The following is a 26,552-nucleotide window of genomic DNA, read 5'->3' on the forward strand; positions in this document are numbered from 1 at the left end:
CGCACCCACACACACACACTCTCCCCCCTACCACGTGAGTGCGTGCGTGTCTTTCGGCCCCCCCTCAGTTAACACCACCCCCTCAACCACTCAACACCGATCGACACGCTCGCCTCTCTCGCTCTGCTGGGCCATCCCTCCCTTCTTCCCTCCTCCCCCTCCCCTGCCTCCTCGGCACGCTGGCCTCTTTCTTTATCCTTCATTGCTTTCACCCCTTTCCTGTGTCTTCCTCCTTTTTCCTGCTTGCTCGACTGCCGGGGGTGGCTGTAAACGAGCGTGTGTGTGAGAGAGTTTTTGTGGGTGTCTGAGCGCCCCTCCCCGACCACCACCACCTTCACACGCGCAGCCACACGCATACCCTATCCCCTCGCTTCCCTCCCTCTCATCGGCCCTCCGTCTCTCCTGTCTTCGCTTCACCTTCCGCTGCACAGATTGTGACGGGAGCCGGCTGCACTGCCAGCTGTCACGTTCACGAAGACGTGTGCATACGTCTGCGACTGGGCCTCTGTGCCTTTATGTGGAGACGGCCCTCTGCGATGCCGTCATGCTCCGCCTCGGCTCGGTCCTCCCTGTCTCGCCGCCGCCTCATCGCGACCTCCCCCTCTTCATCATGCTCCGCGTCCTCCGCAGAATTCGATGATGGCGGCGATGCCGCCGGCAGTGCACCTGACAGCGAGGAAGCGCACTCGCCGCCACGTGCGTGCATGGACGGGTCTCCGACAGAGGTGGCGGATGGAGCAGAGAATCTGGTAGCCGTCAAGGCTGCCGACAGTGCTGCCAATGTACGCGATAAGAGCGCCGACCATGGGCGAGGATGTGACGATGCTGCTGTGAAACCCATCCCGGCCAACTCCTTCTTCTCACGCCCGTCGTCCACGCCGGCGACAAGGACGGCACCACGGACTGACCACGTCGGCAGCCTCGATGACGACGAACTCCAACAGGTAGAAGCGCGGTCTGCAAACTCGCAGACTCATCACGGCTCGCTGATCTCTGCGTCGGCGAAGAAGGACCGCAGTGGCGGTGTATGTGCAGACGACGGCAACGGCGGCGCAGAGGTGCGGCAAGGACAGCAGCTGAGCTCGCCCCTCATCACGTGCACAGAGCCCTCCTCCGACATCATGGGCGCCGTAGGCCTACTACGTCACCAGCACGTGCAGCACACCGCCGCACCGCCGTCATGCATCGCCCCTTCTGCTCCGTCGTCCCCCACATGCGGCTCACCTCCGCTGGTCCCGACCGAAGCTACAGAGCATCAACGGCAGCAGCAGCAACACATCGACAACACGGCACTACCGTCGGCGCTGGACGTCGTGCTTCCTCGCGCGCTCACCCAACGAGCTCCTTCGCTGCGGAGAGCCGCAAAGAACCAGCCACTGTCACCGTCCTCCTCGAGGCCGAGTGTGCCGGCAGCTGCACACCCACCTTTGCTCTCCAAGTCCACTTCTCAGCCAGAAACACAGCACACGCGCTCGTCCTCGCCATCCTTGCGCAGCCCAACGCCGCTGGACCTCACGGCACCGCCGAAGCGTCGCCCAGCTCGCCGCAGCGACATGGTGGAGGGCGCGGAGGAGACGGGCGAAGTCGACGACCCGAGCGAAGACGACAATGTGGAGCGGCGAGGCAACGGATCTGCTGCTCCGCCCAAGTCCGATCAGCCCCAGCTGCTGTGCGCAGCGAAGAGTTGTCAGGGGGCACGGCAGAGGCCACGCAGGCTCAGCTTCAGTGAGTCATCAGCAGCGGCAACAGAGGACCACTTCGCCACCGCCTCCCAGGCAGAAGCCGGCGCACTTGACAAGGTCGGTGTGGCGCCATCGCCCTCGACCCCTCCTCCCGCTGTACATTATTCCGGCGCCAACGCGTATGGAGCACAAGCTGAGGCACAGGAGGTCATCGCCGCGTCGGGCGAGTCGGAGCCCGAGCGTATAATCAGCACGCCAGGGGCTGATTATACGCTGGCATCAACGGCTTCCGTGACGGTGCCGCACACATCGCTCAAACCCACAGCAGCAGTCGTGGCGCAACAGCAGCTGCTGTCCTCCTCGCCGTCACGACACATTTCACATGAGCTCTTCCCCTCTCCAGAGCCTCTGAGGGACCTTGGGAGCCCTATGCGACTCCACGAACGGCAGCGGCCGTCGTCGCACCCGCTCGTGGGCACGGATGGCCACGCGCTGCCAGCACCAGTGTTCCTGCCTGACCCTCCTGCCACGGCAACGAGAGCAGCATCGTGCGCAGCGACATCCGCCACAGTGAAGCCACTCTCTGGTAGACATGTAGAGCGATCACCGCAACATTTACAGCGGCAGCTGTCGTCAGCCGTGAGCCGGAGCATCCGCGGCGCAGACCGCAGTGGCGGTGGCAGTGCCGATGGCGCACCGCCATGTGTGCCGCAGGTGATTCCGACGCACGACAGCGTGTTCTTCCCTATGGGGACGGACGTGATTGCACCCGTGGTGCTGCACTACCTCACCGTCGCCGGCTGGTCCACGACGGCGGGTGGGCGTGACTACTTCAGTCACCGGCGCCTGCGTGGAGGCGAGGTGGCGGGCCACACGGTGCGCTGGCTGCACACGGCGAAGCCACGCAACCAATTCGTTTTCCTTGTCGCGCCTGTGATAAACCGCAAAGAGGCGGCGGTCGAGTGCGGCAAAGACGCCGCGGCTGAACAGCGCCGGCGGTGCACACCGAGCAGCATCGCCGGCGCGTCTCCGACAGCAAGCGGAAGCGAAGGCGGTGGCGCCACTGGGCCCGCACTCGACGTGCCGCCGAGCAGCGGTTCCAGCACAAAGGCCCACAGGACATGGAGCGGAACCACCCGCGCGACGACTATGAAAACGCGCTGGGGATGGAATATACCCGCTAAACGGCTACAAGCGCTCCGCGCACGCGTCTTCGGCGAAGCGCCGTGGTTCACCTACAGCACCAAAACGGTATGTGCGTGCAGTCTCATTGCCCAGGTCAACGACGACGACTCCCTCTCCGTCTCTGATGCGGCCACGCCGAGCGGCGACAGCCTTAGCGACCCCAGCAAGGACGACGGCGATGACGAGGATGAGGTTGCAGACAGCGTCAGTGGCAGCAGCTCTTGCAGCGATGACGCTTTCCAGCGTTCGCCACGCATACGGCGCTCAGCCCAATGTCTGTCTCCGTCCCTTCCAGAAGCGCGGATGTCAGGGGTGAGTGGTGGCAGTCTGCGCAAGGGCATCCCCCCGTACAGCATGTCACCAGCGCGCTTGGCACGGCAGTCCTCACAAAGCCCACCTGCAAGCGTGGCGAGTGCGGCATCTTCGCCCACAAGCTCGTCATCGCCATTGGTAGGGCTGGCGTTGCCATCGCCAGGTATACAGCGAGCGACAACTCAGAATGCCTTACCGGTCATCGTCCCAGCTCGCAGCGCCACCCCTGTCGAACTGCGACGCAACAGCAGCAGCGCCGGGGGTGGCAGCGGCATCTACAGCAGCTACGTGTGGTCACCTGTCACAGGCACGGCGACTGCGGCGAGCATGGCCTCGCCGGTCACCCCGCGGCAGCCACTACAGTCGCTCGTTCCTGCAGCGGCGGCAGCGTCCTCGTCGGCGGCCGCGAGTACCGCACCGGCGTCCGTCGGCGTTGAGGTCGTGGTGGTGGCCCACGCCGATGTTACGGCGATGGACTATGCCCCTCGGCTCACCTCGCATCGGCTTTCGATCGAGGCCAAAGCAGCTCACACGTACTTCTTCCCCTTGCTCAGCGATGCATTGGCGTACTACCAGTGCGAAGACGCGATGGGGCTCATGGAAGAGCAGTGGGCTGCCGGGGTGACGAGCCAGATTCCACGCTCACGTGCGGCGGCCCCGCGCTCCCAGCGGCAGCAGCACCCACGGCGGCAGTCCAGCTACCTGTCGGCAGCCGGTTTCGGCAGTGGAAGTCGCAACGCGAGCATGCGCACAGCACCGCTTCTGCACGAGGATGGCGACTCACCGAACCTCTTCTCATCTACCTCGCGGGAGCCGCCGAAAACGACAGCGGATGCGCACCGATGTCGCGAAGGTGTCTTCCGCGAGGCACAAACGCCTTGGCGAGGCACCTCCACTGCAGACAGCGCGCCGCACGCATTGTGTGGCAGCGAGGCGGGGAGCGATAGCACCGCCACCGGTACGAGTCTCTCCGGGACTCCTCTCGGACCGCATCGACACCATCAGCCGCCTCACGGCACACCCGCTCTCGTGCGCTCAGCAAAGTTGCCGCCGTCGCAGTCACTGAGTCTGTCAGATGCGCTGCGCAGCGCTCAGAGAATGGGAAGCGTCAGCTGCAGTAGTTCGCACGGCGGCGGCGGCCAGCTGGGCCTCAGCAGCAGCAGCACCTTCAGGCCCCCGACGCTTCTCCCTCGCACCGCCGCAACCGCCCGCGTCACCCCTGCTTCAGCACCTTCGGCCCCTCGCCTTGTTCCCACCTCGCAGCCGCAGCTGTGCTGCCGGTCGACAGCGCAACCGCACCTGACGTCCTCGCATGGTGAGGTAGTTGTCAGCGTGTACACAGCCGACCCCGTCTTTAACACCGTGCTGCGCGAGCTGCTGGTGCCGGAGCCGGGCACACACCCGTACACGGTGAGTGTGGCGGAGCAGAAGCGGCTCCTTTCCATGGTCGAGGTGGGCATGCCGGCGTGGTGCGTCTTCTACAGCTCCACTGGCCTGCCGTACCGTCGTCTGTTTCGCCTTCTCTACTCGGGTCTCACCAACCTCTGGCCACTACTCTCGCTCGCAGTGGGGCTGTACGACTTGTACAAGCACCTACCGCAGCTGAAGCGGTTCATGGAGCACACGCTGGAGCCCATCACGCGGTGGATGGAGCAGCGCTTCACGATCCGCGTCTCCGTCCTCGTCACGTATCTAATCTCTGTCGTTGTCACCATCTGCAGCAGCCTCAGCTCCTTCGTCTCCCAGTTTTACGTGGTGCAGCTCTTCTCTCTACCGATCGTGCAGCTCGTGCTGGCGCTGCTGAAGCTGCCCTTCGTGATCGCCTTCGACACGGTGTGGACTTTGGCGACGACCGTCCTCGGCACGGTCGGCCTCGCGCTGCAGGTAGTGCGGATGGTGGTCATGGCACCGCTCGTGCTGGTGACGAACTTAGCGTCGCTGCGCGACACGTTTGGTGCCGCCGTGCCGATGGCCGTCGAGGGCACGTCGGTTTCGGTGAAGCAGTGGCGCGCGTGGGTTGAGTTCTGGCAAACCGTGGCGTCGCCCATGAAGAACGCGGCGCGGGCTTGGTGGGACTCGATGATGCACGTCAGCACCTCGGCCGCGCGGCGTGAGACGTCCATACGGCGGTGGACCTCGCCTAAGCTGGAGCAACTGGCAATGGTGTTGGGGGATGTGCAAGATTGTCTCACCATCAACGCACAGCTGTGGTGGACATATATTCTGCTGCCAGGCATCGAGCGCAAGGTGCTGCTGAGCGTGATGCTGGTGTACATGTATTGGCTGTTCTTGGGCATCTCCCCCGAGCTCTGGGATGAAGTCATCTACGCCTCCGGCGTGCGGCACCACCCGTCTCTCAGAAGAGGTCCATCGACGTCGGGGGTACAGAAAGAGACGCCGGCACCGTCCTCGCCTTTCCCAGCCACACCACCAGCCGACAGTCACGTGGATGCACAGTACAAGGCTGGCAGCATCGACACGCGCGACGGCGACAGATGTGCGTCGGTGTCGACTACATCTGTGGGTGGGGAGTGGAGCTTGTACGCCTACTTCCACACCCTTCTTCGAGATGCTGGGAGCCACGCGTCCCCCTCCTCCTCTTCCGCCGGCACGCGACCGCCGCCAGCGGTCTCCGCGGAGAAGTCCTCGAGCGCCGCTGGCGTCAGCGGCGTCCGTTCTCTCATCTTGCGCCCGGAGCCGCAGCAGACGTTTGCAGCCCTCGTGGCCGAGCTGCTGTTACCCAACATGGTACTGGAGCTCCTGCATCACGTTCGCAGTGCGCTCGTGCTCGGCTGGTCCCGCGGTGTGTCGGCTGCGTCGCGCATGGCGGCGCGACGGCCCCGGCGAGACATGCAACAAGGGTAGTGGAGACCCCACAACACCCTTCCAGTGCTCGTGTGCAGATCCGCTGGATGCGGTCTGCCAAAAGAAGAACCACAGAGCTGCGGACGCGGCCGCCGCGTGACGAGGTAGGTCACTCCACTCGTCGCGGACGAGCTGCCGCGCATCTGGCAAGGAGCCGTGACCGCCCAGTGGGGCCACATTGTCGGACGTGAAGCACAGCGTGCAGCAGCGGCGGTGGAAGAGGAGGCGCCGCAGGACAAAAAGACAGCGGCGAGCAACAAGCGCACGTGGAAGAGATGCGATTTCGACACATGCTGGGACGAGAAGCAAGCAGGCGGGGGCGTGCGTTACTCGCAAGCAGACGCAGCGGCGCCGCTCGTTTTGGCCCCCTAACGTACAGTGAAGCTGTAAAACCGGAAGTCGCCGCCGAGGAGCATGCGGCGCGGCATACGCCTCTCCTCATATCTGCCAGCTGGGTGAGGGGCGATTTGTTGTGGCGGGCTGAGGTGCTGTTGTGGCGGGCTGAGGTGCTGTAGTGTCGAGGACGACAGACGCTATGCGCGTCATGGCCACGCTGCCTCGTTCTGGCCCCAGATCCATGATTCTTGGCGCAGTCTGCCGCATTTTCGTTTTCTCTCCTCTGACTCTGGATGCATTCCCGGTGTGCTCGTGTGTGTATGTATGTGTGTGTGTGTGTGTGCCTCTCTCTCTCTCTGTCAACTGGGCACATCTCCAGCATCGCGGAGGCTGGTGCCGCCACCGCCGCCGCCCTCAATACCCCATACCACGGCCCGCGTGTGCACGCGGTGAGTGCTCGCTCCACCTCTGAGCATATGCGCATCGGTGTCGGTTCCAAGCTCTGCCATCAACGGCCTCCCATCAGCACGGATGTGCCGTGGCTCCCTCCCTGCCGTGAGCGCACCCTACCGCCTAAAGCTCTGTACCTCTCCTCACGTCTACGTTTTCCTTGGCTCCAATTCCCTTGCCTCTCCGGCAACGTTCGCACGCCTATACATGCGCGCATGCGCACCAACGAGCGTGGCCCCGGACGCGTAGTGAAGCGCCGCTGCTTTGGTCTCTTGCTTCTTCGCTTGTTTTTGTTCGGGTCTTTCCGCTTGATCACGACGACTCGTCAGGCACAAGTGCGTCTCCACAAGGTGCCTCCCGTCACGCCTGTAGATCTCCGTCCACCATCCACCACTGATCCCGTCCTCTGCACACAGTGCGAACACCCTCTGCGTCCCTCAGGGCTCTCCCCCACCACCACCACCGGCTTTCGCAAGTCTGCACACGCGCGCCCTTTCACCGTGTGAGAGGAAGCGAGAGCTGGCGTCTGTCGTGCACACAGTCGTTCTGTCATTCGGGTGCGTGCGGTCCCCAACTCTCTGCCACCTGTGCATCTGCACGTGCTCGGCGTGCCGCAGCGCCCCTCCCCCTCTCTTTCGTAGCCGTGGACGCACACCAACGCGGCTGACGCCCACCGCTCCTTCGTACCTACGTGTTGGCCGGGATGACCATGAACGGCACTGCGACGGAGAACACCGCCAAGAAGCGTCAGTCGGTGCTCGATGTGGGGCAGCGCAACCAGCTGGAGGCGATGCAAGCCGAGGTGCGCCGTAACAATGAGCAGCTCACCTCGCTCCGCCGTGAGAACAAGGAGCTGCGCATGGTGCTTCAGCAGACCATCCGCGGCCAGCGCAACATCAGCGTCGAGGATCACTACGCCAAGGAGGAGGAACTTCTGCATAACAAAATGTGCGTGCTGAAGCGCAGCCTCAACGCCGTCAAGGGCAAGAATGCCGAGCTGCTCAAGGAGATCGAGCGAGCCACCGAGGAGAACCGCTTCATCCAGCAGGAGGGCAACGGCGTGCTGGAGGAAGACTCCGCCGTCGCGCACAAAATCCGTGCACTCGAGAACCGCCTGGACAAGTGCCTTGTGAAGCACAACGAAGTGCAGACGATTCGGCGCACGTACGAGACACTTCTGGAGCGGCTGCAGTTGGAGCAGGCCGGCTTCAACACGCAGGTGTCGTCGACGGAGCAGGCGCTGCAGTGTGCCGACAAGGAGCTGGGCGACTTGGTGGCGCTCTGGAAGGACGCGGCAAAGGCGCGGGACGCGGCAAAGGCGGAGGTGTCGGACCTGAAAGCGCAGCTCGCCGCAGAGAGGCAGAGGCAGCTCAAAGACCTCGAGGAGCGCCGCGTCTTTATCGAGTCCAAGCGGCAGCAGCTGGCGAAGAAGCACGAGGCCCTGCTTCTGAAGATCTCCCAGCAGGAGGAGCGGCATGCGCGCACAATGCAGCGCATGAACAGCGTCTCCGGTGGCAGCGCCCGTCGCCGCGGGCACCGCAGCCGCGCCTCGTCCGCCTCATTGCTCAGCCCGGCGGATGTGGAGCAGCTGCAGAAGCAGAAGACGGCGTACCTCCGCCTGCGCGATGTGACAATGGGCACGAACGTTGCAGACGTCCTCGCAAGGCTGCGTGAGAGGTCGGATCACCACATACAGCTGAAGACCACCGCCGCAGAGCTCGAGGCTAGCATGGAGCAGCTCGACAACGAAAGGTTGGCGCTGCAGTCGGAGTGGGAGGAGGTGAACCACCGCGCCGGCCACGCGCTTGTGTCCGCCCGCGTGATGCGGGCTGCTCGTGACATGCGTAGCGGTGCTGACAAGGAGAGCGGCACGTTGTGCGGCGCCGAGGGCAAGGATGGCGAGGGCGACAGCAACAGGAACGCCGAGGGGGTGGCTGGCGGCGCCGATGCAATCGACTACGGCCTTCTCGCCGACCGGCGTCACGAGCGTCGTCTTGTTCTCGACGAATTCCGCCAGCATCTGCACCAGCGGCAGGGCGAGCTCGAGGAGGCGGAAGAGAAGCACAACTGGCTCTCTCAGCTTCTCCGCGAGGTGGATCTTGGTGTGCAGTACCTGGCCGAGAAGCTGTCCATCTCCGGCGCGCAGGCCGTGGACGTCTCCGCTACGTCGCAGCAGCATCAGAAGCAGCGAAGCGCCACTCAGACAAGCCTGACGATCGATCTGCTGCGTAACTGCGGTGCCAAGCTGCAGCTGATGCTGGAGGAACTGTCCCCCGAAGAATTGGACGCCGTCGTGCGGTCGATGAGCAGGGCCAAGTTTGTGATTCTTGGCACGAATGTGCGAGTCCCCGAGGTGCTGGAGGCGCAGCGCATCCACCCGCAGCAGCAGCAGCAGATTTCTTCCGCATCCCGCGCGCGCGGGTCTCCTTCGCACGCCGGCGGCGCTTCCACGTCACCGGTTTCTATGGGGGCACCGGGTGGTGGTCCCTCGTCGACGGTGTGGCGTGCTGGAAGCACTGATAGCGGCACATTGACGGCTGGCGCGGCTGCCTCTGGCACAGCGGCAACGGCTTCGGCTGCAGCAGCCCTGACGGAAGACTATCCTGAGAATGAGATTCATGACCGGCAGGAGCTGAAAATGATGTCGATGGCGACGGTGCAGCGGGAGCAGCAGAAGGCGCGCAAGCGTCAGATGCAACAGCGACGCAGCAAGGAAGAAATGGTGTAAGAGCATCGCTGCTGCGTCTCTGCGCGCCGTCCTTTGAACAACTCCACCCCACCCCCGTCCACCTCGCTCTCAGCTTCGTGTCGAGTCCTTTTCACGGTGTCACCAAGGCACGCGACGATAGCCATCACCACTGCTCCGCTGCCGCTGCTAATCCTCCAGTGAGTGTCTGTGTTTTGCGTGCGCGTGTGCTCACTTAGCGGTTCCCGCAGCTCACGACTCCTGACATGTCGTCCCCCTCCCCGCCACCTTCCCAAACCCTCTCCACGCCCTCAAAGCAGCCTCATGTACATCTAGATGTTCTCTACATCTTTCCGTATATCTGCTCTGCCTGTCAAGTGATCCGCGTCGAAGCCGACAAGGTAAGTGACGCGAACGAAGGACAGGAAGCAAGCGCAGCGCGCACACCCATGATGTGAACACGATCTCCTATCGCTGTGCGCCCCGCGCGTCTGTCTCTGAGCAGGGATGTCTGTGTTTTGGTCAGTGTGTCAGTGTGGCGGTGTGTCGGTCGGTCTGCCCCACCCCACTACAATGTGGTCGGCTTCGGCTCTTTCCGTTAGTATCCTTTCGGGGCTTGTCCGTCTCCTCTGTGTGTCTACCTGTATATATATATATATGCGTATGTATGTATGCCTCTGTGCCTGTGCGTGTGTGTGTGTGTGTAGCCTCCCTCTCTCTATGTATGCACGGTGGCGCTGCTCTCTCCACCAACACCCACCGCCCACCACCGCCATCTCGACTTCGCTTACAACGTTTTCCGTTTTCCTTGTTCTTATTCCGAATTATGTTCCCTCTCCCTCCCTCTCTCTCCACTTGGGCAGCACGGAGGTGCAGAATGTCGTGAAGGGGCGTCGAAGCCACTGCCAGTCGACTCGTACACGTATCCGTATCCTCGGTGATGGGTGCTGGGAAGTCGCGTAATATCCTTCGCTGTATCGCTCCCTCTCTGCTAGCGGAGGGTGTCGAGCGTTGCTCTTGGGCGGTGCCTCGTGGGTCCGTCGACGGCGGCGCATGTGCTTATCTGCAGGCGCCCCTAACAGCGTGCATGTGTCTCTCCGCTTCTCCCTCCTTCCTTACCCGCTTTCGCGCCTGTCCGACACCCTCTCCGCTGCTTCTTCGGGAGATGTGTGTGCGTGCTCGGACTCTTTGTATCGGCGCCCACTCCCGCATACTCGTCTCCCGTGAGGGCGCACGCATTAGCCGCGTGCGGTCACCCTTTCCCTCACATCCCCTGCTTTCCTCTCTCGCTCTCGCTCTCGCTGATGGGCCGCTGACGCGCTTCATCGCTTCGCTTCGAGCGCTCCATTTAAAGAGACGTGGGCGGTGGTACTACGGCCCGTCGGCCACACGCCATCGTTGTTGCCGTCGCTGCCAGCTCACCGGCCGGCTGCTTCGGCGTTGGCTTTGTTTGTGTCGCTGCTGCAGCACTTCGATCTCGCTGCCGGGGCAGCGTACACACGTCTGCGTAAGTCCGCGGAAATGACGCGAACCGGGGCTGCCGCTGCTTCTGGTGCGTCGTCGTCGACGTTGTCGTCGCCGTCCACAGCTGTTGCTCCCAGCGATGATGTCGTTCCCGAGCAACACCAATGGCAGCAGCAGCGCCACCTTCTTCGTTGCTTCGCCTTGGCAGACCTCCTTGGCGTGTCACCGACAGTGATGCAGCAGCTGGCGAACGCCGCGGCAACGCCGTCTAGCTCGCTGCGCCACGCACGCAACACTTCGCGCTCCAGCTCTCACTGCTCCACCGAGAGCGACCCCGTGATGCAGGCGTATCAACTGGAGCAGATCCTCGTGGCCGCCGTTCTGAAGCGGCTTTCCGATCGCTGCTGCGACTCCGACCAGAGCATCCAGGATATTGGTAGCGTAGATTCACGGCAGCCGGCAGCTTCTTCGGTCTGGACGACGGCGCGGCAGCCTGCGCAAAAGCACCAGCCCTCGTCTTTGAAGGCACCTCCGTGGTCGGCAGCACTGTCTGAGCCACGGCGTGCCTGTAAGTCTCCGCAGCAACCAGATGGGGGGTTGTTGCTGCCTTCGGTGCTGAGCTCCCCTCAGGGGGTGGCCCGCGTGGACGCCTTGCACGCGTCTTTCCTCCCGCTACTGCTTGTCGCGCTACTGCAGCGCGTGAGTGAGGGAAGGGGCGGCGATACGCAAGTCACAGACGCCGCGGTGCCGAAGCAAAAAGCTGGCACTAACGCGGCCGTCTTATCTCTGCGGCAGCAGCGAAGTTGTCGTGATGCGCTTCATCAGCTGCTGCCACTTTACACGCATCTGCTCCTGCAGCGACAGCGCGCCGCCTGTGCTGTGGTGAGCTCCGTTGTGGTGGCACTACAGGCGTGCCCTTGTAGTCGTCACGATGACGGCGAGAGCACCACCGAGGAGGAGAGCCGAAAGCGTATTCAGCGTCTAGTGCATCAAGGACTGTGCTGCAGCGAGGTCAAGCAGTGGCTGCACGCAGCTCGTCTCTTGTCCGACACGCTCGTGGCGTGTCTCTCCCACGTGAGTCGACGAGCCAGCACAGCAGCAGCAGCACCGCCGCCGCCGCCGCCGTCAGGCGCCGTCGTGGTGGACGAGGACGATTCGATGGAGGCGCGGTGGACGCTGGAGATGGCCGGGGTGTGGCTGAGTGTGGCAGGGATGCCACGCCAAGGTGACACGCCGGTGGCAGAGGGGCGGCGTCCGTCAGATCTTTGGTGGTGGGAAGCAGGTATGAGCGTTTCGAGTGGCGCCGCGCAGCCGGACCCCGACGGCAGCACCCTTGCAACTTCTGGGGCCTCAAAGAACCCACAAGACTGCGCGCCGTTCACCGCCGCCACTACCACCACCGCGGAGGCGCTCGCGCTTGCAGAGGTCATGTGTGCCGTAGGCGAGGAGACGTGCAACGACATCTGGCCCCACGAGGGCGGCCATTCTGGCGAACAGCAGCAGCTGCCACCGTCGAGTTGTGCAGTTGTTGGTGGTCGGATAGTCGCGATGCTACGCGATGTGATGGCATTCTTTCTCGCTAGGCACCACGACAGCCGCGTGTTCGATCCTCTCCGCACCCTTTCGGCTTCCGAGGTGACGGCGACTGAGCCTCGACATCGCTACGTGCTCCTCCTCGCTGAGCGTCTTGAGACGGCGCAGCGCCACCAGCACCGCCTGCTCGCCGCGGCGGAGCGCGCCGTTCACCGAGTCCTGCAACAGCAGCACCGACAGGACCTCAGCGTCCTCTGGCAACCACCATGGATGATCGTGGCACTGTGCAGCGTCACCGCCTATCAGCTGCGCACCCAGCTGCATCGACGCGAGCAGCGCATGGCCGAGCTTTACACCGCGACCGCGGCGACGGCGACGGCGGCCATGATCGCGTCACCGCACATGAACATCGACTCGCTTCCTCCCTCCGGCAGTGTGGCCGTTACGGATCCGAAGAGACGCAGCAGCAGCGATGAGGTGGACAGGGACTCTCGACATGGCCGATACTCGTCTGGCGGCGCTCCCTCTACCGCTGCTGCCGCGAAACCCGCGCAGCTAGGGAAGTGGCTTTGGTCAGAGGAAGATGACGATGATGCTGCGGCACCGCATGAGAAGAGCCAAGGGCAGTGGTGTGCTCGATCCCTCGATGAGGGTGCTGGACTAGCAGCACACGCAGCGGTGCTATCCTCTACAGCCGGCCCCGCCACCACAACATCCGCAGCAGCGGCAGCAGACACAACGATTTCCATGCCGTCACCCCCACCGCCGCCGCTCGCAGTGTCATCAGCTCCGTCTTCTGTGCATGCGCTCGCACCTCTTCGCTACACACCGCGCACAAGCAGCTTGCACCATGGGTCTCGCATCTATGGAACGCTGCCGGCGATGCACGGAAGTGGGGATGCGTCAGCTGCCGCTGACGAGGACGCCGGAGATGGTGAGCGACTCGCGCGCGGCAGCAACGACTACTACGCGCCTGCTCGGTCGATGGAGCGCCTATGGGAGCTGCCAGCGCGCGTGCCGCGGGATTGGACGCCAGCGCTGGCCACGCTGATGGCGTGTTGCGTGCTGTGTCTCAGCTCAACCTCGACGACGGCGGCGGCGTCACGGCTCGCGGTGCTGCTTGGTGAGACGCTACTGAGTCGTCATTCCGCGGAGGCGGAGTTGGCGCACAACACCGCTGCTACTTCTCTCAGTGGCTCGGCCTTTGAGCCGTTGGCGAGGCCAGTCGCCAGCCCGCGAGCAAGCCTCCCTGACTTCAGCTTCAGCAAGCGCCACGAGGCTTCAGCGGCGACGGCAGCCGGCGTAAGTGTGCGCAGCAGCGTGTGTAGTAGCAGCGCCACCAACAGTATCGCTGACGTATCCATGGCAGTGGATAGCACCGACAGGGGCGGGGAGTTCGCCAGCTCCGTGGTAGCTGTGGGGGCACTGGCGCAGTGGCACCTGCGAGGGCTGATCCGGCAGTTGTGCCTCCCAGTCAACGGGCGAGTGCTGCCGAGCGAGCAGGCCGGCCGAGACCGTCTTCGAGGCCGCCACACTAAAGCTTCAAGGACGCGTTCTGCTGCCGGGTCATCCTCGCTGGCTCTTCTTAGCAACGCCGTCGACCGCACCTCCGCGACGCCCAGCTCGGCGGGTGCGGTGGCAGGCGGCGATTCGTGGTTCACGAGGTACAACCAGACCACCCGCGCCCGTTCCCGTGTGCTGGATGCGGCGATGCGCTCGGATCGCCGCGGCGCGGATGCCGCCGCATCGTCCTCCCTTCCACCGGCAGGTGGTGTCTTGCGCCGGCTTGATCCCGTGTCCCTTCTCGCCAGCTGCTTCGCCCTGATGCACCTACTGCAGACCCAGCCGCGCTTCTTCCAGAAGGCGAGGTTGGGCGGACGCACAATGCAGGAGTTGCGACTCGGCGTGCTGGAAGCTCGCTGGGGCGGCGAGCCGGGGTGCGCAGCACAGATGCTGCAGCGTCACGGCTCGGCGACGAGCATTGTGACGGTTTCCGTCAACAGCGTATCGAGGGCCCTTGTGGACGGCACAGCTGGCGGGCACGCCGACCCGCGCGCCGGCGGCGCAGATGCGTCGCGGCGTCGCCGGGAGGCCTTTCGCTTTGCCCGTGGTCGCTCACTGTGGGATCGCCCCGGCGCGGGGGCACCAGAAGCGGCACTGGGCATGGGCGCGAGCGATGACGACGGTGACGATGACGATGCGGATGCGCCGGTGCCGGCTGCGGCAGTCGATGCGTACGGCAGCGTGGACGACTCCTGCGATGAAGCAGCGGCCGCAGCCACGTGTAACTTTACCGAGGCGCTTCTGGTTGTCGTTTCCTACGTTGGCTGCCGAGCCCTTGCAGCGGCGTTGGTGCAGCTCGCAGCTCCAGCCCTCGACAGCGCGGAGGCGGTGGACGCGAGTTTCATCCCGTGTCGGGGCAGTGGCATCGCGCCTGCTGTCACCTCCTCTGCCCCTCCTCGAGACCTTTGGTGTGATGCTCTGCAGGCGATCACGGGGCTGTTGCTGGAGGCGCATCGAGCACACAGAGGGGGTACCGCTGCCAGCCGCGTTCGTGCCGTGGCAGCGGCAGCATCAAGGAGTAGCGTTGACCACCACGACAGCACGCGTGCCTGCAGCCACGGCATCCTGTCGTCTGCCAGTCGCTCGGTGGACAGAGCAAGCACGCTGGCGTCAACAGCAACCGCGACAGTCGGCGTACTCCTGCCAGCCTCCCGCGCATCCGCAAGTACGTCAGTGTCGCCGCAGCCGAGCGACCCTCGGCAAGCACTCGGCTTAGGCTCTGCCCCGACGGCGCCTTCTTTTCATGCCTCTCGTCCCGTTGGTGATGGTGGACGCGGCGCCCACGCTGCCGCCTCCCCTCACATCGCGATCACCGCCACACACTTGATGCCGGCACCGCTGTCAACGGAGGCACAATTCGGAATCGGGGCATTCTTCTTCGCCCTCGTGCGAGCGCTGTTGCAGCTCCACGCGTTGTCGTCGGCGGCGGCGACCTGCGTCGGAGGTCCGCCCGGCCAGCAGCAGCAGCAGTATCATCATCGGCCACAGCCTCTACTGTGCGTTGTCCAGTGCCTCTACGCGGTCGCTAGCATCATTGATGACGTGCTGCACGACTACTCCAACCCTCCGCCTGCCGTGCTGTGTGACGTGCTCGCGATTATGTTGATGATACAACCGCTGCATCAGCCATCAGCGACGGTGCAGGAGGCGGGTGCCATAGTGCCGCCGCCGCAAGTTAGCGACACGCTTACTGCGTGGGAGGCGCTGCGCCTAACGCCTTTCTGGGACGGTGCTCTGCTCGGTCCCTTAGAGGCTGCAAGTCGCGCGTGGGCGTGCCATGAGGAGCGCAGCACCGCCGCACCATCTGATAACGGTGAGGAGCGCCGGAGTAGTGATCGTCAGCGCGGCCGCCCCCCTCGCTCGGCAACCAGGCTATGTGAGTCACCATCGGCGTCGCACATCCCCTCACCGCCCCAGCCCTCACGCCCGCCGTGGCAGAGCCTCCTCGGGCACCTCCCGTGCTCCCGAGACCCGTTTTCCACGTCATGGTTGCCAGCGGCTTTTCGCGGGTCATCACGCTCTAGCACCAGCTGGACACTGCTTGCCCTGCTGGCGAAAGAGGACGATCTTCTCTTAGCAGACCCGCCGACAGCAACGGCTGCGAACACGGCGGCCGAGATACGTCAGCTGAGCGTTTCCATCGTGGCGTCCGCGCGGTACACGGAGTGGATGGAGACATTGTGCGAAGCGTGGCAAGCGTGATGGTGCGCGGGCACGTGTATGTGTGTGCGCCTCTTTTCTCTTTCCTTGTCATCGCACCCTCAGCCCCCTCAATCGCCAGCCACGTGGCGTGTCCCTCTGAGACGATACGTGCATGCACCTACTTGTATGAGTCACCAATGCCCATGCATCGGCGGAACATATTCGGCCTCGGACCCCACGAGCAGCAGCAGCTGCTGCTGCTGCACGGGCGGAAGAGCGAAATGGAAAAAGAAGAAAAGCAAAGAAGCGGTCCTGACGGGGAGCCGCGTGCGTGCCGTGCACCCGAACGCCTCCCTCGCTCACTCATTCGCGTCGCCTATCACATGCGGCATGCCGACGCCTCGCGAAGGGCACCGCGCGACGCCTTTTTTCTCGCTTCATTCGTTCAGCGCTTGTGTCTCTCGTGCACAAAGAGAGAGGTAGGCAGAGAAGAGATGGGATGTGATGGCGGGAGGCACGGAACTCTCTGCCCCTCCTCCGCCTCCTCCATCTGTCTCGCGTCACCGATCCACCCTCGCCTGTATCGATGTCGCCGCCTTGTGTACCGAACCCTCTTTTCTTTCTCCGCCTCTTCCCACCAGCCACCTGCACCTTCTCTCCACTTCCCGCCCCCCCCCGCGTACGACACACACACACACGCTCACAGGTCTGCTGCCCTGGTGGAAGCGAGGGCAGCCTCTTATCTTTCTTCATTGGCTCTTTCCATTGCCGCATCGAGGGCGAATTCGCGCAAGGGAGCCAAGGGGGTGCCGCGATCCCGGTGGGGCACAGGGCTGCTTCTGCGTGTGGTTTGTGGGGTCAGAAGGCAGTCGGAAGCTGTTCGCCCAGGGGGCCCACATGTCGCTCCCGGCGTCCGACACGACCACCTCCGCCACCGCCTCTCCGGAGGTGCTCCTCGCTGCCTGCAAAACTGAAGCCCAACAGCTGCGCGATGCCCTGCGTGAGGGCACTCTCCGCGAAACGGGGGGGTGCAGCGGCAGCGGCAGCAGGGGCGGCACCGGTGCTGTGGCGGGGGGAGCGCTCGGGGACGTTTGGGAAGGCAAGTACCTAGTCATGATCAGAAAGAACAGGGACCTCACAGTGCAGCTTGGCACCACACAGCAGCAGCTCGCTGCGGCGCAGAAGGCGCTGCAGGCGGCGCAAGAGAAGACGCAGCGGCTGGTCGCCGCCGTGACTGTCTCCTCACTTGGCGCTCGAGGCGCAAAGGCGGGCTCTAAGTCGGCGGCAGGAGCGGCCGGCCTGGACGACGGCTGCAACAGCAGCAGTGGCAGCAAGAGCGGTGGGGGAGGTAGTGGTGGTGAGGGGACCGCAGCAGCCTCGTCCGCTGCGGTCGCGCGCGTGTACGATAAGCTGCATCAGAAGCAGCTCGCCATGGCCGAGGTGCAGCGGGAGAACGTTGCTCTGCGCTCCCTCATTCAACGCGAAGTCGGACTTCGTGATGACACGAAGGAAGTGGACCGCCTTCTACGCCGTGCGACTGCCGTCTCGAGCAGCGGTGGGTCAGCGGCAGCTGTTGCCGGTGGTAAGTCAGCCTCTGGCGCGGACGGGGGCGGCTGGCGTGGTCGCGCAGAAGAGATTGTTCTCCTGAAAAGCAAGCTGAAGGACGCGCAACGGGAGGTGGAGGAGATGGTCGCGGCTCAGAGCAGCAGCGAGAACGGCGCGGATGCGTGCATGGACCCGCTTTCGCTGCCCGCCTCCGTCCGCACATTCCTAAGCGCGAGTGGCGACCCCGCAGCTGAGGCTCGATCCGTTGTGACTACCACCACTGCCCAGGTGCGTCGGCCACGCCGCGATGTCGACGATGACGCGCGCGATCGACTGAGCGCCATGCAGCAAGAGCGGGCAGCGCGGCAGCGCCAGCTTGCCGCCGACCTCTCTGAGCTACAACAACAACTGAACGAAGAGCGAATGAGATCATCGGCCCTGCAGGCGCGGACGAAGACGATGAAGTCAGAGCTTGACACGCTGCGCAGCTACGTGAACACGATTCTCGAGAAGAGCAGCACCGACGATGAACTCGTAGAGGCGTACAAGACCGAGTTGCAGCGTGCTCACGAAGAGGCGCGTCACTGGCGACGGGTAGCAGCGGACGCTCTGAAAGAAGCCGGCGGTGGCGAGACGAGTGCCGCCTTCACCGTCAGTGGTGTGCATAATGGGCTCAACAGCGCAGCAGCAGCAGCGGTGCGTACGGCACCCTATCGAAATGTCGCCGGCGATGAGAGAGCTGTCGCCGCCGATGGTGGTGATGCTGGAAACGTACGCAGAGCGCCACTGCCGTTGTCGCCACCCCAGCCTCTGAGGTCCTTCTCTAGGTCTCTGTACGAGTGGGTGTGCCAGGCGTGTGACGAGGTGCCGGAGGACAAGGAGCAGGAGCGCACTGAGCCAGCGGTAGCAGCCTCAGCGAAGCAGCTGGCAGCAGTTATGCGTCAGGCCTTCCAACATCTCGTTCTGGTCGAGCGGCACGCTGTAGCAGGAAACGACATGGAGCATGCTAGCACAGACGGCGCTAGCGCCGAGAGCGTCTTACTCAAGGAGAACGCCGCATTGAAGAAGCGCATCCGTGCACTGTCGGCGCTGATGGAGAAGGAGCTGCAGGCGCAGCGTGTGTTGTGGGCGACCGCCGACGCAGGCGCAGGCGCGACATCATCGACGGAAACCGAAGAGAGGAAGCGCCAACAATGAGAGAGGAGGAAAGCATCTCCTCCCTCCTTCCTCCTCCTCCCCGCCCTCTCCTGCACGCTCTGGCAGCAAGTGACTGTGCGTCGTCGGTTGTTCTTGTTCTCTTTTTCATCTTCGTGTGTTGCTGGCTGCCGCAACGGCCACGGCCTGACGTCGGCGCGTGTGTGTGGTGCGTTATGTATCGCTGCCCTTTGTGCATGTGCGTGTCTGTGACTTTGTGTGATCGTCTCACGCCTTTCTTTTCTGTGTCGGACTGCTTCTCTCCCTCTCCCTCTGTGTGTTTGTGTGTGCGTGCGTATTTTGGCCCTCCCCCGGTGGCGGCGGTGGAGCCTTGCATGCGCCCCCACCCTCCGCCTCCGCCGACTGCACGCTGAGCGTGCCGTTCGCCGTGGCGGTTGTGTGATGCGGACAATCGCAAAGGAAAGAACGAAGCAAATACAAGAAGACGCAAGACGGCCTCTTTTCCGCCTCTACGCTGCTGCATAGATGCCATGCTGCCATAACGGCCTCAGCACACACGCACCTTCATCACTCTCCTCCTCGCACGGGGTTTGCGCCTCCTTTGCTGCGGTTTGCTTATCGCTCGCCAGAGCGCCCTTCAACTCTTCACCGCCCTCCTCTTGTCCCGTGTTCTCTGTCTCTCTCCCTTCGCGCCGTCTGACCCTTCTTTATCGATGCGCATCACGCGTGCCACCCCCCCCTCCTCTTCCCCCTCCCACCGGCACCATCACTGCCCGCCCACTTGCACGCGCCATCGGCCGATCGCTTCCGCTGGGCCTGTTGGCGGTGGAGCGGGACTACAGCTGAGCTCCCCCCTTCCTCTTGTCGCTGCTGCTGTGCCTGCTGATTACTTAGCCCACACGTCTGTAAAACGCGATACCCCTGCACATCGACCGCGTACACGCAACACCGAGTGCCGCGGGGCAAAGTGGCTCTCTCATCACCACGACGGGGACTGAGAACCGCGTCTTTTCCTTTCGTTGGTTCTCGCGTCAAGGTCAGCGGAAGCGAAGCGTCGTGTCTTTGAGTGTGTCATAGAGAAGGCACAGCGCACCTCTCTCTCGGCCCTCTCTCGTACTCGGGCATGGCTCCATTCACCACCTCCACCCCTTGAGCACACATACGTGTTATCCCCTACTGCGTGTCGCTTGACGTCCTCCTTCTGTCTCCCCCTCTCTCGCGCGCGCACGTGCACCTGAGTGTGCGTGTGTGTGTGTGTGTGTGTTTGTGCTGACGAGTGTGTCGGCCTCCCTCTGCTTCGTGTTTTCTTTCGTGCTCTGCCCCTTCTCGTGTTCCTATTCTCTTTTACAATACCCAGCTCCACAACACGACCGCCGCCCACACACACCCTCTCTCCCTCTCACTCTCTATGAGTGTGTGCGTGTGTGTGTGTACGTGTGTGTCCTTCTTCTTTTACGCTCATTCTTCAGCCTCGCCCTCGCGGCCTGCCCCTTTTTCGCTCGATCTGCTTGTAGGCGCGTGTGGGGCATGTACATGGCAGCACACGCCCTTCCAGAACCCCCTCGCCTTTCCAGGATTCTTGCTTGCCTCTCCGCGCCCCTCCGTATCTCTCTCTTGTCACTCAATTTATATATATATATATATGTGTATGTGTATGCCCTCTTTCTCTTCCCCATCCTCATCCTCCTCGATCTCGCCTTTCTTTCATCCGCCCCGTCTGCTGAAAAAGAGCGTCGCGACTCTCTCTCTTCCTGCAGGGGTCTTGTTTGGTTCTTGTGGTGGTTGGTGGTTGGTGGTGGCGGTGGTGGCCGTTGCCCTCGCGCGTGTAGCAGTGCCCTCCGCACATAGATTCTGCGCACCGGGATCGTGTGCAGACGTTCTCGTGAGTGTAGTCCTGGCCTATCGTCCCATCGTAGCGCCGCTACACGAGTAGCGAAAGCGAAGCAGTCGGTGCACACATATAGAGAGGGCTCCACCAGACGCAATGACCCTCTTCCTTTCAGCGGTGCTGCCGGTCCCGATGCGACTTGCGCCGCTTCTGCTAGGAACCCTCCTGCTCCTGACGGCGGCGGCCCGTGCGAACACCGCGGACGCGCCGTACCGGATAGCCACCCGCGCCTTTCCAGGGTGCTCCGCTTACGCCGACCACTTCCCCTACATGCAGACAGCCATCGACTGCATTGTCAAGGACCTCTGCGTTACGCGCAAGCACTGCTGCAAAAATGCGCACGAGACGGACCTCGGCAGATGCCTTGACGTAACTGCCTTTTCCTGCGACACCGCGGCGGTGTGCGCCAATTACACAGCGGCGTCCTCTAGCAGTAGCTCCAGCACGAGCCCATGGTTTCCGGAGACGCAGGATGGGGGTGCATCGCTGATGTGCTGCCACGCAGCCGCGACCACAACAGAGGCCCCTGCCGTACCGCCCCTCGACGACGGGAGCTCGGAAGAGGTGAATCACGACTCTGGCTTGCAGCCGGAATTGACGTGCGATGACACGACCTCGATTGCATGCATGGTGGTGCCGATGCTCCCGCCGACCATCCGCGCCTTCTGCCAGAATGACCTCCTGAACATGTATACGGACGCGTATCTTTACGATAACGTGCCGCGCATGTGCTGCCAGCACTTGGCCGCCGGCCCTCTCAACGGTAGCAGTGCTGAGTCCCCGAAAACTGGAAAAGTAGCGTGCGGCCTGAAATTGCTGGATCTGCCCCGCACAGGCGAGTACCACTGCTCCCTTGACATGCGCAGCACGACGAATATCTGCTGCAATGGCCGTATTGAATACGATGCAAGCAGCAGCGGCGACGCTGCAAGCGCTGCTTTGTCTGGCGAAAAACTTGTCTTCACTTACATCAGCAGCAAGTGCCTTTTCCACCTCGAGCCGAACGGCAACAGCGTCTCATCGCCGGCGATGTCGGTGGCTCGGCTGCTGACGGTGGCCGCGCTGTCGGTGATGGCTATGCACCTGTGCATGTAGTGGGCCCCTCCCTTTTCCTTTCTGGTTACGGGTACTTCCAATGATCCGTCGTGGCACGGGGAGGAGGAGGGGTACACACACACACGCACCTCTCCGTGCGGGGCAACCCCACCATCCCTGCCAAACGCCGAGCACTTACCGCATGGGGGAGTCAGAGCGATGCATCGCTGCTGGTATCGGCGGCGAGGTCCCGGGCTGGCGTTGCGTCGGAGCAGCTTGCGAGGGTGTGAACATGTGTGTGCCATCCATGCGATGGGCAGAGCGTCAGCGCGACTCGAGCGTATCCCATCCGGCCCTCACACTGCCTACTGGTGTGGGGCGGCTGCGTGCCACCCCCGAGGGAGGCACCAGGGGTGGCGCACTGCTGTAACGCATGTATCTACCGCTGCGTCGCGCCGCACGATGTGGGGGCCCTGTGGACAGGCCGGTCGGTGGAGGGAGGAGGGGAGGGGTGTAGCGCTTTAGATCACGTCCTGGTGGCAGAGGAATGGACACGCGCACACGTTGTGGGTGCGAGAAAGCAAAATGCGTAACGGTGCCGAGGGTTGTGTGCATGTGTCTCGCTGCTTTCGACTGCCGTGTCTTTTCTCATATATGGTGATGTAAAAGCTTGTGTGTGCGTCGGTAGCGGGGTGGGGTTGGTGGAAAGATGTTGAGGTGTGCTTCAGGTTTGGTAAAGGCGCGCATGGCAGCAGCAGTGGCATCATTGCGCTGAGGATTTAGTGTCTCCCTGACTCACCACCATTATCATCACGAAACCCCACCATCTCTCCGAAGGTTGACGCACACAAGCAAGCACGTAGACATGCGTGTTGTCGTGGCTGCTCTGCCCCCTCCTCCTGCCGGCATAGCCACCTTCTCTTTCTATATTGGCCTTCGTTAGAAAATATCTTCAGAGCTACGCGCACGACGTCGTTCTCGCGAAGAAACAGAAGGGGGTGGAGCAGAGGCGCGCACGTGTGAGAGGTGAGATGGAGTACCTGTGCCTTTGGCGTGGCTTGTTGGATGAGGGAAGGGGTGCACCGCCCTCAACGTGCACACGCATACATCTCACGCCAACCATCCCCTCGCCCCCGCCTTTTCGCATTCTTAGCTGCAGCTGGTTAGCTCGGCCCCTCCCCTCCCTCTCCTTCTCCCTTCTTTCCCCTCTCTCTCACCTTCCATCGGTGTTTGGAAGCGGAACGCGACATCACATGGATGCCGTCCCTCCGTCGGAAACTGTAAAAAAAAAGTCCTTCATCCTTCATTGCTATGCTTCTTGACCGGCTCGCGTCCTCCTGAGGCCAGTGTGCTCCCCCTCTAGCACGCCATGCTTGCGGAGCAGAGGGAAGAGGCGGCGCGCACGAGTCGGGCAGCTCTGCTGCTCTGTGCGTCCTCGTATGGCAACGGCGCTATCCAGGGGCACCAGAGATGCGAACGTGTTGTTCATGCCAGAGAGGGCGGAAACTACCATGAGGCCCTCTCTTGCTTCCCTCGGTCTTTGGCTGCCTCGCCCCCCCCCTCTTGCCCCGTGTATGGGGCGTCTCAGCCCTCCTCTGCGCCGCTCTCGCACCCTGACGTGCACACACACACACACACAATCATCGCACTTTCCCTCCATCTGTCTCTTCCTAGTCTCCTGTGTCTTTGAAGAGAGCAGGATTGCAGCAGCTCTGCGCGCCCGTGCTCTTCCCTCCTCCTCCCCCACCCCCTCCCGTCGCTGCCGTGTAAGGACTGAGCAGCAGAGAAGCCGAATTCAGGAGCCGACGGCTATCTGCACCAGCGCGAGCTCAGGAGCGTAGCCATGCACTCGATGCGACAACGCTCCTGCGACATCTTTGCCTCGACTGTGTCGGCCCTACTCGTCACGGCAGTTCTAACGGCCACCTCGACGATTTTGCGAGACCTGGTGTTGCGCCCGCGTCCGCTCGTCTCGGACGTGCGTGTGTCGAGCTTCTCGCCACTGTACCACGTGCGCAGCCCTACACTGCTGTCTCCGGAGATTCCTGATGCAGCCATCTACTATCGCCCCGACACCGGCAGCGATGGCCACAGAACCGCGGCAAAGCAGCTTCCGTCGAATATTGAGATTGTGGACACGGTGGATCGGCCTGAGGACAGCGAGGAAGATCGCCAGCGCAAGATATGGCAGCGGCAGCGCTTACCGAAAGGCTTCAAACTCGGCATGCGCACCATCGATCGCGTCGTGCTGTACCTTTCTGGCTCGGTGGACTTCTCTCCCTGTTGGGACTGGAATACGAAAGCCATCTACGTCTCCTTTATTGCGCGCTTTCCGTCGAAGTCAGCGTCTCAGAACGACGTCGTCCTGCTCGATGCGGTACTGCGCCCGGTGTCGCTGCCAGCGAAGATTGCGCGGTTGGCGAAGTTGCGCCGCCAAGAGCGGCGAGCCGCGCTACCGGGAAGCGGCAACGAGAGAGCAACGGTGGCGGCCGGGGCCTCTCCCGCCGCGACGCAGATGTTGACGGACGAAGAGCGGCAGCAGCTCGCTGCCTTCGAGCAGGCTCTGCGCAATGTCGAACACGATCACCCCTCCGTGTATATTGACCACATCGACAAGCGGCTCGTGTTGAACGACTCATTCAAGTACTTTGTGGACGCCTTTGACGACACCTCTCTCGGAGGCAACACGGTTGAGGTGGTGCTGCGCTACCAGGTGATGAGCTACTCCGGCTGGGCGCCCGTGCGGGAGGATGTTCTTGGGCACCAGGTAAAAGTAAAGATGCCAGCGAATGCTGTGCTGTGGAAGGCGCAACAGCGGTGATGAGAGACGGCACGAGTGTTCATGACTGCCTGTCTATGTGTGTGTGTGTGTGTATGCGCGCGCGTGTGCGGGGTGAGAGATGGGCCGAGAAGCGGGCGCCAAAGTGGCTGTGATGCATTAGCCGACGTGCCACTGTCACTTGGCCCTCATTTTCTGTTGTTGTCTGCGTTGCTGTCCGCGCGTACGCATGCGTGTATGGGTAGGCAGCACACTGTGATGTTTCAGTTCTTCATCTCACCGTCGGCAGCACAACGTTCTTCAAGCACAAGCTCCTCTGTATGTGCGCGGGTGCCTCACCTGTGATAGTGTGATGGCGCTGCTCCTCGTCCTCGCCCCGCCCTCTCTGCGTGAAGAGGTTAGTGCGCGCTGCGCCGAGAGGATATGTTTCTCCATGTATGTGCTCAGAGCTTCTCTCTTCTGTCTACCTACCCTCCCCCTTCTCCCCCGTTGGCGTCCGCTGGTTCTGCTCGCACTGGGCCCCGCTCCGGCGACGAGGCCCTGTTAACGGCCGCCACGGTCCCCATCCCCGCCATCCGGACACGGGAGCAAGCAAGCCAGCAGCCAAAACCGCGATCCCGGTGACAGCCGCCCTTCCGCGGCTTTCCTTTCGATCCCGCATCCGCACTGTCGAGCGCTCGTGTCGCACACCGATCCCCACTCACCCACGCCAACGATGCCGCGCAAGAAGAATGCGTTCATGTACTCCATCGACCCGGAGCTGTACACTCGCTCGCACGCGCCGGCCAGTACGATCGCCATGGGTATGAAGAGCTCCCAAGCCTCCTCGCTCTGCTGGGCGAATCAGGTGCAGCAGGAGGAGCGGATTCGCGAAATGTGGGGTGCGACGTACGACCCACACCACAACCGGGAAAATCGGGCTTTGCAAGCAGTGCAGCAGACGCGCGCGCGTGATGCGGCGCGGCACGAGGCGTACGTGAACCCCGAACACAACCCAGAGCTGTGCAGCATCCTGTACAAGAAGGTGCCTCCGTTCTCTGTAAGCGACGCAGCGGCGGCAACGGCGGCATCCTCGTCTCCCCAGCACCACACCACCACAGAAGCAGCTCTGGCAGGGACAGCGACGGGCACAGGTGACCCAAGCGACAGCGCCTTCGCTCGTTCTGCGCGCTCCGTCACGCAGGAATACCTTCAGGCTCGCTGCAGGCACCACACGTTGCAGCAGCGCTACCCGAGTGGACCTGTCACCGCCGCGCAGGCTGTGGGGTGGGCGGCCGGTGCAACCGACCGGGCTTCGGCGTCGTCACTAGAGGCGTCGTCTTCCCCGTACCGCCAGGTGCGCCGTCGCCAGATCGGTGCCTATCGAAAGCCAGAGGACGATGAACACGCGTTGCTGTTCGGCTACGACTATACGCCGAAGTAGGCATCTAGGGGCAGCGACGTGCGCCGCGCAGGTCTCTCCGTTGTGTCTGACGCTCGTGAGTAACTCGCTCGCTGCCTCTTGCGATGTCAGCGAAAACCTGTGGAAGCGTGCGTGTGTGTGTATGTGAGTGTGTCACGGTGTAGGTGAATATGTATGCTTGCTTCTCGTGCGATGTCTCATTACTTCTGCGACGTGCTCTCTCTCTTCCCTTCTCTTCTTGCTCTTATATGTGCTTGTGGGTGGCACAGGCACGTGTACCGCCCAGCACCACGACCCAAGCACCCTTCGCGGCTCCTCCTTCCCGTTGCCGCACGCCGGTGTGTTGCTCCCACGGCGGGGTTATCCGTCCTGCAGGGCGCCTCGTCTTCTACGCTGTGCACCACTCGATCAGCTTCACCACCCTCCCTCCCTCCCTCCCCCGCGCCTCAGAGCTCTGTCCCAAGACAGCGGCCACTACGCACTCACCGCGACAGCCCCGCACCCCTCTGTGTGTGTGTGTGTGTGTGTGT

At 63.0% G+C, this 26,552-nt stretch overlaps 7 protein-coding genes across 7 annotated transcripts; all 7 read left to right on the forward strand.

Moving 5' to 3' along the window:
* Nucleotides 1–704: 704 nt before the first annotated feature.
* Nucleotides 705–6,044, forward strand: LINJ_15_0550 (conserved hypothetical protein; the record flags this gene model as incomplete). Its single annotated transcript, XM_001464355.1, has 1 exon — nucleotides 705–6,044. The coding sequence occupies one exon, from the start codon at nucleotides 705–707 to the stop codon at nucleotides 6,042–6,044; it is 5,340 nt and encodes a 1,779-aa protein (XP_001464392.1).
* A 2,272-nt stretch (nucleotides 6,045–8,316) lies between these two features.
* LINJ_15_0560 (conserved hypothetical protein) lies at nucleotides 8,317–9,558 on the forward strand (the record flags this gene model as incomplete). The annotated part of the gene is made up of 1 exon (XM_001464356.1): nucleotides 8,317–9,558. One exon carries the CDS (start codon nucleotides 8,317–8,319, stop codon nucleotides 9,556–9,558), a length of 1,242 nt encoding a protein of 413 aa, XP_001464393.1.
* A 1,479-nt stretch (nucleotides 9,559–11,037) lies between these two features.
* On the forward strand, nucleotides 11,038–16,278 carry LINJ_15_0570 (hypothetical protein, unknown function; the record flags this gene model as incomplete). The annotated part of the gene is made up of 1 exon (XM_001464357.1): nucleotides 11,038–16,278. One exon carries the CDS (start codon nucleotides 11,038–11,040, stop codon nucleotides 16,276–16,278), a length of 5,241 nt encoding a protein of 1,746 aa, XP_001464394.1.
* A 1,053-nt stretch (nucleotides 16,279–17,331) lies between these two features.
* On the forward strand, nucleotides 17,332–18,960 carry LINJ_15_0580 (conserved hypothetical protein; the record flags this gene model as incomplete). The annotated part of the gene is made up of 1 exon (XM_001464358.2): nucleotides 17,332–18,960. The coding sequence occupies one exon, from the start codon at nucleotides 17,332–17,334 to the stop codon at nucleotides 18,958–18,960; it is 1,629 nt and encodes a 542-aa protein (XP_001464395.1).
* A 1,942-nt stretch (nucleotides 18,961–20,902) lies between these two features.
* Nucleotides 20,903–21,901, forward strand: LINJ_15_0590 (hypothetical protein, unknown function; the record flags this gene model as incomplete). Its single annotated transcript, XM_001464359.1, has 1 exon — nucleotides 20,903–21,901. The coding sequence occupies one exon, from the start codon at nucleotides 20,903–20,905 to the stop codon at nucleotides 21,899–21,901; it is 999 nt and encodes a 332-aa protein (XP_001464396.1).
* Nucleotides 21,902–23,684: 1,783 nt separating this feature from the next.
* LINJ_15_0600 (conserved hypothetical protein) lies at nucleotides 23,685–24,662 on the forward strand (the record flags this gene model as incomplete). Its single annotated transcript, XM_001464360.1, has 1 exon — nucleotides 23,685–24,662. One exon carries the CDS (start codon nucleotides 23,685–23,687, stop codon nucleotides 24,660–24,662), a length of 978 nt encoding a protein of 325 aa, XP_001464397.1.
* Nucleotides 24,663–25,335: 673 nt separating this feature from the next.
* On the forward strand, nucleotides 25,336–26,043 carry LINJ_15_0610 (conserved hypothetical protein; the record flags this gene model as incomplete). The annotated part of the gene is made up of 1 exon (XM_001464361.1): nucleotides 25,336–26,043. The coding sequence occupies one exon, from the start codon at nucleotides 25,336–25,338 to the stop codon at nucleotides 26,041–26,043; it is 708 nt and encodes a 235-aa protein (XP_001464398.1).
* Nucleotides 26,044–26,552: the final 509 nt, after the last annotated feature.

This window comes from Leishmania infantum, chromosome 15 (assembly GCF_000002875.2).
Source record: "Leishmania infantum JPCM5 genome chromosome 15".
Taxonomy (NCBI): domain Eukaryota; phylum Euglenozoa; class Kinetoplastea; order Trypanosomatida; family Trypanosomatidae; genus Leishmania; species Leishmania infantum.